Source organism: Myotis daubentonii, chromosome 4 (assembly GCF_963259705.1).
Source record: "Myotis daubentonii chromosome 4, mMyoDau2.1, whole genome shotgun sequence".
NCBI classification, from domain to species: Eukaryota; Metazoa; Chordata; class Mammalia; order Chiroptera; family Vespertilionidae; genus Myotis; species Myotis daubentonii.
Genome location: NC_081843.1, coordinates 39,404,236 through 39,416,339, shown reverse-complemented (window position 1 = coordinate 39,416,339; position 12,104 = coordinate 39,404,236). Strand labels below are relative to the sequence as shown.

Here is a 12,104-nt window from a genome sequence, read left to right as displayed (position 1 = left end):
ATACAGATGTAACAAGACAACAATAGACAGAATTTAGAACACAGAACTGAGAACACAGGGCTTGGAAGACAGGACCAAGTGAGACAGAACTCATGAGACAGAATTCAGAAGACAGAACCTACCCGGAGCCTAGAGACAGAGCCTAGCGGGAGAACATGGCAAGGGATCCTGGACTGAACCTGACTACAGAGATTGGCAGGAGAACCTGACTGGAACCTGGACACTGAACCTGACTGGAGAGCCTGGACAGAACCTGGCTGGAGAACCTAGCGAGGGAACATGGCTACAGAACCTCGCTGGAGATCCGAAGCAGAACCTCTCTGGAGATCCGGGCTAGACATCCTAGCTAGGCTGCTGATCAACTGAACGCTGTCTCCGTATCATTCCTTCTTCACCGACTCCGTCCATACCTTTGGGGACCCCTGGACCTGCTGGGGTTGGACCCCGGCACATGCCCTTGACCGGAATCGAACCTGGGACCTTTCAGTCCGCAGGCCGACGCTCTATCCACTGAGCCAAACCGGTTTCGGCTCCCTTCACTTTCTTGAACTCAGCTGTGGAGTCTGGAAACGGTGCCCTTACTTTTCTAGACTGACCCAAAAGACTAAGTTTTATGGAGGAATTTCAGACAAAATGAGAGAGAAAGGCTGGTGGGGAAGATATTTTAGGCAATCCAAATCTCACCTCTATAATCTAAGAATTAAATGAGTACATTAAAGTGTTATTGGGGAGGGATGAACTATACACCAAGATAAATAAAGTGGCTGGCTAAAGCGGGATCACTAGAAAGGAAAGCCCTTAACTCTTTGAGTGGGGTCAGTTCTGATCAGAGCAGAAACAGCTGAACTGTGTGTAAACCTTATATTTTGACACCAGTTTTTATTGTTATTTTTACCACTGTAAAGGCAAAGATGCAGAATATAGGGTGAAGGGGCCTACCTTCGTAAGATGGAAAAATGAGAATTGTTTAAAGATTTTTAAGGAAAAGTTTTCTAGTGTTATGACCATATTTTGGCATAACAAAACTAAAATGCTGGAGTGCAAACTGATTTCTCTTTTTGACTAAAGCATAAGCTATCAAGAAGATGAACTACTGCCCTAGCCGGTTTGGCTCACTTGATAGAGCGTCGGCCTGGGGACGATTCCCGGGTTCGATCCCAGTCAAGGGCATGTACCTTGGTTGCAAGCACATTCCCAGTAAGGGATGTGCAGGAGGCAGCTGATCGATACTTCTCTCTCATCGATGTTTCTAACTCTCTATTCCTCTCCCTTCCTCTCTGTAAAAAATCAATATATTTAAAAAAAAAAAAAAGAAGATGAACTACTGAGTTAAAATAACTACACCAACAAAAGAAAAAAGAAAAAAACCCAAAACACTCCATCAATCATACTATTGCCAAATATCCAGATTTTAACAAGCAATCTGGAAAACAATTTTGAGCAGTATATAAACTTCATAAAGCTATGCTAAGAGAAAAATCCTACTGAAGATGATAAATATACCTTTAAACCTCTTAAGCACTTTTTTAAAAAATGTATTTATTGATTTTTAGAGAGGAAGGGAGAGGGACAGAGAGTAACATCGTCAATTGGCTGCCTCCTGCACATCCCCTTGGGGATTGAACCTGCAACCCAGTTATGTGCCCTGTCCAGGAATTGAACTGAGATCTCTTTGTTCCTGGGTCAATGTTCAACCAGTGAGCGTTGAACTGCAACACCGCCTAGGCTCATAAGCACTTATTTTATTTTTATTTTTTTAGAGAGAGTGGAAGGGAAGGGTAGAGACAGAGACAAAAGCGTCGATGTGAGAGAGACACATGGATTGACTGCCTCCCCCTTGCACCCCGACCAGGGCCAGGGGTCAAGCTTTCAACCAAGGTACATGCCCTTGACCAGAATCGAACCCAGGACACTTCAGTCCACAGGCTGACACTCTATCCACTGAGTCAAACCAGCTAGGGCTCTTAAGCACTTTTAAAATCCAAAAATCAAAATCAGAACTGTAAGTGATTCTGGATAGTCACCCAGACTTCTGAAACATGACTTATTCTTACGCTTTTATGACAACCAGAAAAAGTATTAATTTTGCAAAGTCTTAGAAGTCTGGCCTAGTAAACCATTTATTAATTTATTTCTTCATTTATTCAGCAAATATATATTGAAGAGATACCACTTATAGTATTTTCCTACATTTTGTGCTGCAGCTCTAGCTATCCCGTTTGTTTGTGTTGTTATATTCAGCTATCTGCCAGCTGTCACTCCCCTCTCTTGGGACAAAAGTGGGCTACTGCTAGCTCTCAGTTTTTTCTTCAACTCTCTTTGTATCTGTACCCCCATCCTAGCCTGGGGCCCTTTATACCTAGATCTTATAGGTATCCTGTATTTTTCTGTCTCAGATCAGAATAACATACAGAAGGTAGGGCACATGTCAAATGAGCTCGTCCTATGCAGTAAGGTAGCTGTGTGTTGTGGGAGCAGTACTGAAGAGGGAAATGATGACATGGCAAGCTGGGGCTTGGTGGGGATGTATATGGCCTAACCAACAATCAGAACACATGCCCTAACAAGTGATGGTTTATAGGGAAAACATGGCAGACTATTTGAAATCACAACTGTCCTTGTAAATGCAAAAGCAAACTTCTAGAGTATTTATTATTTCTCTTCTAATTCATTGGGGAAAGCATTGGCAGTGATGGGATTTCAGGAGATACTTAAATGAAGAAGACTGGACAAACAGAATATGAAAGAACAGGAAAGAAATGGGTCTTACTGCAGGTACAGAGTTAGGCATGGGAAAAGCTGAGAGAATAAGGGAAAGTGTACATTTAGAAAAGTTCCTGACCAAACATTTGCACAATAGCCTACTAATAATTCTTAGGTTAAGAGATTTCCCTCTTTTTTCTTTCATTGCTTTTGATTGAGGACACAATATTATTATATTTCTAACAGACGATATATTTAATCTTATAAAACCCCCGTCAGGGTAGGAATCACTCCCCATTTTCCTACGAGGAAACAGCTATCAATAGCAAATCATCAATTGTCTGACTCCAGAGTGTTTGCTGTTTCAGATACTAGGATATAACCTGAGTCTCCTAAAATAATTCTATCAAGAGAAGCTTCACGGAATTGAGAGAAGTAGAGATTATGCCTGAAACCACTTCACCTTCAGTCTTAAAACTTCAAAAATGGACAACATTATTTTAAAAGAAAATTTCCAAATATTTTTTTAAAGCCTGAGGTAAAAGGGAGTACAGCGTGAAAACCAAACCAGTGCAGCTGTAAGGGTCCTCAATGCGTGTGGATTTACATTCCAATCGATTCCACCACCTTGGACCAGCACCCGCCCTTTTTAGAACTCAGTTCTTCTTCAGTAATATGGATTTTCCAGACTTTTAAAAAGTTATTCAAATTATCTGAATCCTTACTTACCAACTCCTAACACCAACTTCAAAGTAGAAGCTTTTCATCTCCTAACTCTCAAGAGGTTAGGGAAGGAGATACGGGTGATCCTAGAACAACCCCAAGGCTAGGAGCACCCACCCTGCAGTCAGAAATGAAAACCCAGGTATTATTTAAGTCTGAGCTCCATGTTTGCAAATTCGAAAATACTGATTCCCAACTCCAGACGAGAAATCCTGTTTTCTATCAGCAGTTGGTTGAGTCCATGAACATGAAACCCAGGGATAGGGGGGCCCACTATACCCTGATTGAAAAACACACGCCCTTTAAATAAACCCAGGCAGTTCAAATTCGTGTTGTTCAGGGGTCAACTGTATTTGAGATAACAGGGCAGGAAACTGAACCATGAATGAGGAGAGTACCCTTACTCATACAGTGCCCAGAAGTTCAAGGATGATGTTTGGCCTGGTAGCCCTTCACTAATTCTTATGTCTGTGACTTGATTAATATTTAAGGAACATCCCAGCCTTCATTCTGCCATTATTAAAGTAACTAACCTGTAATTACCCTACAGATACATTCCTAATAGGTTGTGAAGTGGCCTTCTAGGTTATGGTTAAGGGCGAGGCTCTGCAGCCAACTGAAACTGGCAGAGTTCAAATGCAGTCCTGTCGCCTACTGGGTGGCCTTACAGAAATTCGTCTATAAAATGGATGAATTTTTTTTTAAGGGTGAAGATTTCTTTCTTCTTTTTGGAAATTAAATCACTTTTTATTTTTCAATTACAGTTGACATACATTATTATATCTGTTATTAAGCTTCAGGGGTACACCCCACTGATTAGGTAAAATGGATGAATTTTCATAAGGGGTTAATAACCAAAATTAATAAATAACCAAAATTAATAAAGAACTTATAAAACTCAACATAAAAAACACACACAAACGCCCTAACCGGTTTGGCTCAGTGGATAGAGAGTCGGCCTACGGACTGAAAGGTCCCAGGTTCAATTCCAGTCAAGGGCATGTACCTTGGTTGCGGGCACATCCCCACTGGGAGTTGTGCAGGAGGCAGCTGATGAATGTTTCTCTCTCATAGATGTTTCTAACTCTCTATCCCTTTCCCTTCCTTTCTGCAAAAATATCAATAAAAAAATACATTAAAAAAACCAAACAACAAAACACACACACACACACACACACACACAAACAATCCAATTTAAAAAATGGTCAAAGGATCTGAAGAGATACTTCTCCAAAGAGGACATACAGTGCCAGAAGCCGGTCCATCCTTGCTGCTTAACACAGTCACTGCAGGGAAGAAACATCTGCACAGCATATGTTTCAAGGGACCTGGCATATATGGCATACTGTTCTTAATATGTTTGCTCCCCTTCTTGGTGCTATGTGTTTTAACCAAGGTCACCTCTCCGAGAAAGGTTGTTTCCCCAGGTAGGGATTTTTCCCTGAAGTTAGGGAGGGGATAAAACCCCTTAACTAAGTGCCAGGCAGGTAGTTAATCACTTTAACTACGAACAATCACGATTAAGCTACATAATCTTTACTCCCTGGAATGGAGATAAGAAACGCCCTAACCTTTGGAATAGAAATTGATAGGATTAAAATCAACTGGTAAAAATACAGATGTAACAAGACAATAAAACACAGAACCTGGCTGGAGAACCTTGCTATGATGATCACCTGAAAGCTGCCTATGTGTCATTCATTCTTCTCTGACTCCATCCACACCTTGGGGAACCCCTGGACCTGCTGAGGCTGGACCCCAACAATACAGATGGTCAACAGATATATGAAAAGAAGCTCAACTTCAAATTAAAACCACATTGTGGTATCACCTCACACCTGCCAGAATGGCTATCATCAATACGTCAACAAACAACAAGTGCTGGAGAGGAGAGGGAGAAAAGGGAACCCTCATGCACTGCTGGTGGGAAAGCAGACAGGGGCTGCCATGATGGAAAACAGTGTGGAGTTCCCTCAAAAAATTAAAACTGGAACTGGCTTCTGACCCAGCGAGTGATTCCACTTCTGGGAATTTACCTGAAGAAACCCGAAACACTAACTGGAAAAAATGTATGCACCTCTATGTTCACGCAGCGTTATTTACAATAGCTAAGATCTGGAAACAGCTCAGGTGCCCATCAGTGGGTGCGTGGATAAAAAAGCTGTGGGACATTTACACAGTGGAATACTACTCACCTTAAAAAAGACGGAAATCTTACCTTTTGCAACAACATGGATGAACCCAACATGGAGAGTAGCATGTTAAGTGACTAAGCCAGGCAGAGAAAGACAAGTACTATATATAAGTAGACTCTAATGAACAAAACAAAGTAACCAATGAAATAGAAACAGAGACATGGATACATGGAACAGACTGACACCTGTCAGAGGGGACAGGGGTTGGGGAACTGGGTGGAAAAGGTGAAGGGATTAAGCAAACAAAACAAAACAAACAAAAAATCCCTCATAGACAGAGACAACAGTGTGGTAATTACCAGAGGGAAAAGGCGGGTTGGGGGGGCTGGTAGAACAGGGTATGGGGGGGATACATGGTGATGGAAACAGATGCGACTTGCGGTGGGAACCACATTATAGAATGGTGCTTGTGAAACCTACATAATTTTATTAACCAATGTCATCCCAAATACATTCAATAAAAATTTTTTTAAAAAAATGGATGAATATTCAGATGGAAACAATCCAGCGCCCATACCACAGAATGGCTGCGTGGCCGGGTAAAATCCATGAAAAGCCCAGTGCAGGGCACACAATACATTTCAATAAACGTTAGTCATAAAGTTCAAAACTTTTCAAAGGGATTCATGACCATTCTATAATTAGAACAAGTTGTCAATTACATTTAAAATTTTTTTTTTTAATAGGGGATTTCCCTTTTAAAGCGGTCATTTCTACTTAAATTTTCACATATTTAGATTTCCATGCATCGGGTTTTCGTGAAGCACGACCTTTAAGAGCTTGTGCTATTTACTCAATCACATATGAATCTCATCACTTGTGAGCTGTTTTGATTTTCTAAGCCCTAAGTTGTTAAGGCATGAACGGGTCGGGCCCGCCCATGAGCACTGGTGGCCGGCGATTTAACCTCAGGGCCCCGGTGTCCCTGCGGCCGGTAGCTGTCAGCTTGCAGACACGCGAACCTGAGCTGGGCAGGAAGAGGTTCGGAGACAGGGTCCCACCTGAGAGGAGGAGCGCGCAGCGGGTTCTGCACCGCGGACACAGGCGCCCATTCCGTGGCCCCCAGCAGCGGGGCCTCCGGACGGCTTCGCGAGCCCGGCCCGCCAGGCGGGGATGAGGTTACAGCGCCCTGGGTCCCCCAGGCCTCCGCGAGTTCCGCGGGTCGCTGTTCAGCACGTTTACATTTGAATTTCCCTGAACCGCTGGGTGTGGGCGGCGGCGCGGACCCGCCCCGGAAACCTCAGGGGGGCCGGCTCCTTCCCGCCACCCGCGGGCCCGGCCCCTCAGGCCCGGCCAGCGAGCGCCGAGCCCGGGCAGCCGACGGGCAGTTCCAGGCGCCACTCCCCGCCGCCCGCGGCCCTCCCTCCACCACGCCCCGCGCCGCGCGCCCAGCGAACGGCTGCCGGAGGGCCTGAGTTTGAATTTACGGGCCCGGCTCCTGAGCCGCCAGAGCGCCCCGCCGGCTTCCCATTGGCCGGCGGCGGTCACGTGGGGCTCCGCGCGCGCCCGCCCAGGAGGTGACTGCCGCGCTCGGGCCGCGCCACCCCCGCCCCCGCCCCCGCCGCGCGCCGCCCGCCCGCCCCTCCGCCCCGCCTGGGAGGAAACAAAGTGCTGCGGGCGGGAGACTTCGGCGGCGGCGGCGGCGGCGCGCGGACCCAAATCGGCCCTCCCGGTCACCCTTGCCCCGTGTCTTCCTTAGTGCGTGTTTGTGTGTGTGCGCGCGCGCGTGCTTTCTTACAAAGGGCATTTTACGACTGATTGATCCCCTTTGCCCTTTGTGCTGTAACTCCGCTCCCACCATCGCGGATCGCCGGTGTGTGCCTTCGGTCCCGGCGCCGCTCCCTCCAGCCTGCTGCGTGTCCCCGTGCTGCCCGCGGCCTCCCCGCTCCGCGCCGATCGCCCCGCCGTCCGCCATGGCGACCGCGACCCCCGTGCCGCCGCGCACAGGCAGCCGCGCTGGCGCTCCCACCACGCCGCTGAGTCCCACGCGGCTGTCGCGGCTGCAGGAAAAGGAGGAGCTGCGCGAGCTCAACGATCGGCTGGCGGTGTACATCGACAAGGTGCGCAGCCTGGAGACGGAGAACAGCGCGCTGCAGCTGCAGGTGACGGAGCGGGAGGAGGTGCGCGGCCGGGAGCTCACCGGCCTCAAGGCGCTCTACGAGACCGAGCTGGCAGATGCGCGGCGCGCGCTGGACGACACTGCCCGCGAGCGCGCCAGGCTGCAGATAGAGCTGGGCAAGTTCAAGGCCGAGCACGACCAGCTGCTTCTCAAGTGAGTCCTCGCTTGGCCGCCGCGTTAGCACGCGCAGGGGCTGGGGGCGCAGCCTGCGGGGGCCTCGAGAACCCCGGAGAGGGAGATCGAGGCCCAGCGCGCCCACGCCCTTCCGTAGGTGTAGGGTCTCCATCTCCGGGAAGGAGAAAGAATCTAGTGTTTCTTAGTGGGCGCAGGGGTGGCGGAGGGGGCTTGAATTGTAGCGATGGTGGGTGGGACTGCATGCACATTTCCTGATCCTGGATACAGAGCAGGGCCGGGCAATGTGCCCGCCTAGGTGCGGGGAGGTGACGCCCGGGCGCGCGCTCCAGTGCGCGCCCCAGGTTCCGGCGGGGCGCGAGACAAAGCGTCTAGTGGGCTTGCAGAGCCGAGGTGGCTAGTCCGCGAGGATTTGCCGCCCGCCTTAAGAATGAATGAGTTTTGAGCTGGGCGGAGGGAGGAAGGGGAGGGACAAGCCTTAAATGTCCCTGTCTCCCGGGGGTGGGTCCCGCCTTGGCGCGCTCAGTCTGGGCCCTGTGACATTTTGTGATCTTTCTGCGCCTGCCTTGAGAGAGGGAGGAGGGGCGGGGTCTGAGCTGCGCGCCACTGCCGGCGCAGGGCCGGTTGGGTTTTCTAGCTCGTTAGCTTTCACCCGGGAAGGATGTCCTTTCTGCGGTGACAGGCGGGGCCCTTCGGTGCTTCTGAGCGCGGGACCGCAAGCTGGGTTTTTGCATGTCGTGGCCTCCATTCTCCGATCAGTGTACCTATTCGCACCCCCCCACCCCCCAAGGCAGCAGCCCCTTCCCTAAGGTTTTGCATCCCCGTAAATAATGGTCGGACGGTCTTTCTGGTAATGGTGGAAGACTATGCTCATTCCTTGCGTCTGTCATAGTGATGACAGGCCAGGGCAGGTCAAAGGTGTTGTGTCAATGTGGAGTGTTGTGGCGAGGGAGAGCTTGTATTTATTCCACCTAAGGCAGCGGTTCTCAACCTGTGGGTCGCGACCCCTTTGGGGGTCGAACGACCCTTTCACAGGGGTCGCCTAAGACCATCGGAAAACACATATATAATTACATATTTTTTGATTAATGACTATGCTTTAATGATGTTCAATTTGTAACAATGAAAATACATCCTGCATATCAGATATTTACATTACGATTCATAACAGTAGCAAAATTACAGTTATGAAGTAGCAACGAAAATAATTTTATGGTTGCGGGGGGTTACCACAACATGAAGAACTGTATTAAAGGGTCACGGCATTAGGAAGGTTGAGAACCACTGACCTAAGGGGTCTGACTTTCATTCCAGTGCACAAGGGTAAACTTGCAAGCCTTTGCTGATCCTACCTTGACTTTCTGATGAGCAAAATGGCATAATTGTCATCATTAAGCAACTTAGTGTTGATGTCAGGCTTTAGAAATTTGTTAAATTTGAGTCCAGAATCCACGATCGCCATCCTCGTTGCCAATTGAAATTTTGCCAAATGAAAATCGATTTTGACTTTGACTCGGCTCCTGGGTGTCTTTCTATCTGTATCCGTGTGAATGACTGTCTCAGTCACTGATTTTGTAGGTGTGAATCTGTGCTTCCCCATTACTAAACATTCATAAGAACGGTTCATAAAATGGTATGTGCACTTGGTAAAAATAATATATATTAAAAAATACAGGCTGATTTACTGAAAAACTAAAATAGTCTCTTGTATCTTTCCATGAGGCAATCATGTTTGGCCCTTTTTGTGTCTATTTCTTTTAGTATTTAGTTCCATAACTCAAAAAATAATCATAAGCTGCCCTGGCTGTGTGCCTAAGTTGGTGGGGCATCATCCATGCACTGAAGGGTTGCCACTTTGATTCCCTAGTCAGGGCACATGCCGGGTTTCCTGGGGCTGGATTCCTGGCAGGAGCTGTGCAGGAGGCAGCCCATCAATGTTTCACTCACATCAATGTTTCACTCTCACATAGATGTTTCTCTTTCCTCCTCTCCCTTCCTCTCTGTCTAAAAATCAATAAAATCTTTTTTTTTTAAAATCATAAGCTTATATTTCTGTTTCTTGTATTTACCAACCTTTAGAGTCCTGTTTTAAAATGAGTCCATTCACTCACACTACTGTCTCCATTTTCCTATAAATTTTTTTGTTAATGAATTTCTTCAAATCTTAGATGCTATTGTATGACTCACCATTGTTATGTGTACTACTAAGAAAAAACACACACATCAGGGCTAGTTATGTAGGAGCCATCCTGTTGGATCCATCCTAGTTTCAGAGATGTTAAAATGTAGCACTGATTATGTATCTGTTACATGCCAGACACTGTTCTGTGTGTGGAGGATACAAAGATTACACCCCTCGACCCTGTCCCCAAAAGAAACAAAACCAAAAACAAACACACCAAAAAGTTACTACCCTTATGTTTCTGACAGTAGGGGAGATAACCCAGTAAGAAAATAAATATTGCATTCCATTTAATCTGAGGCATTTTGATGCTGATGCTTTTTAAATAATTCCAGAGGGCATCTATCCTTTCAAGGTTTTTCACCCAGTAACAAGACTGCCATCTGGCTGACTAGTTGTAAAATGCTATGTGTAGATTGTGAGATGCATGCTGGTTTCAATGGGATTAAAGTGGGAAGAATGTGTGTATTAGAATCAGTGAAATAATGCATGTGATTTAGTGTTGGATAATAACAGGTGCTAGGGGAATAAAAATAAAGCGGGGGAAGCAGTGGTGTGGTTAAGAAAGGCCTGTCTGAGGGCTTGACAGTCGAAAATAATCTGAGGTGCTGAGTAATGTCCTGGGATTATAGTTTTCTTAAATCTGTACATATATTCCTATTGTCAGGATTAGATGTACAGTAGCATACCCTTATAAGATGGGGCTACGTTCCAAATCCTCCATTGGATGCCTAAAACTGTGGATAGTGCTGAACCCTTTATATCTATTTTTTGAGTTTTTTCCTATAAACATGTACTTATGGTAAAGTTCAGTAAGTTAGTTAGGCACAGTAAGAGATTAAGAACAATAGCTAATAATAAAATAGGACAGTTCTAACAATACACTGTAATGAAAGTTAGGTGAGTGTGGTCACTCCTTTCAAGGGATCTCTTGCTAAAGTTTCATATAGGCTCAATGCATTCTGGTACAATATCTTGCCATCAATCAGCGTTTTCTATGTTCCACACACAAATTTTAATGGCTTTATCATCTTAATTTATTATGCACTGTGGTTGTAACTTTTCTTTCTTTCTCTTTTAATCCTCACCTGAGGATATTTTCCCATTGATTTTTAGAGAGAGTGGAAGAGAGAGGGAGAGACAGAGAGAAATATCAATGTGAGAGAAACACATGGATAGGTTGCTGTTATCATTCAGGTAATTCCTCTGCATTTTCTGAATAGAAGAACAAATGAGGATCTCTCTGATTGAATAGGGTGGGTTGCTGGCCAGCTTGTCGGAGGGCCTGCAGTTAAGGTAAGGGGTGCTGAGCAGGGCCACATGCAAAGCTGTTCCATGAGTTAATCCCTCTATTTAAGTGTGCCTCACTATCTCCTGTAGTTCCTGTGTTCATGTTCTGTGATAGGTACTTTAATCTACATTTATTCTAGAAATTTGTTGAGATGTCATCTGATGATTCCTTTCCTATTCACTTTGGTGCATCACATACTTTATTGCTTTTTTATTAGGGTCTAGTGGGGAGGCTAAAACTTGTGCATAGTAAATCATCATCTTGGAAATCAGTTAATTTTGAGCAATAATTGAAGTATGATTTGTATGATGAAAAGAAAGAAATGTCTTATTTCTCTTTGGTCCATTTAGGTTTTTTATTTGCTTAAAAATAATTTTCTATACTTAACTTTTTATTTGGAGCCAGAGTATTGTAATTAGTCTATCATTTTGGTGGTTTTAGATTAAGTCAACAGTCTTGAGAATTATAGATTCCAAAATTACTAAGTCCCTTTGGGCTCCTCAGCACACAATATACCTCAAAGAAGAATTCATGGAGACATTTGGCCTTGCTGGAAAGAATTTGACAACAGCCTCCACTGAAGCTGGTCTTTAGATCCATCCGACAATAGCTCCCTGATCTAAGATACAGCTACTCCAATTCAGTCTGAGTTTAATTATATTTCATTGGAAGCTTTTTTGGGGTTTTCAAGAATGATGATATATGCCATCAGTCAACACTTTAAAGAAAAAAGTAAAGGAAGATTGACTTATTTCAGTA

The 12,104-nt window shown here is 45.5% G+C and overlaps 1 protein-coding gene and 1 long non-coding RNA gene across 2 annotated transcripts in view; one reads left to right on the top strand and one right to left on the bottom strand.

The window, feature by feature from the left end:
- Window positions 1–7,265, bottom strand: part of LOC132233307 (uncharacterized) — a 105,354-nt gene extending 98,089 nt beyond the window's left edge. Inside the window, exon 1 of the long non-coding RNA XR_009452581.1 lies at window positions 6,623–7,265. This is a non-coding gene — a long non-coding RNA (uncharacterized LOC132233307). The remainder of the gene's footprint in view (window positions 1–6,622) is intronic.
- The window catches only part of LMNB1 (lamin B1), a 39,124-nt gene continuing 34,228 nt past the window's right edge, over window positions 7,209–12,104 (top strand). The window contains exon 1 of the mRNA XM_059693733.1: window positions 7,209–7,893. Coding sequence (XP_059549716.1) covers window positions 7,535–7,893 — 359 coding nt within the window. The 5' untranslated portion in view covers window positions 7,209–7,534. The remainder of the gene's footprint in view (window positions 7,894–12,104) is intronic.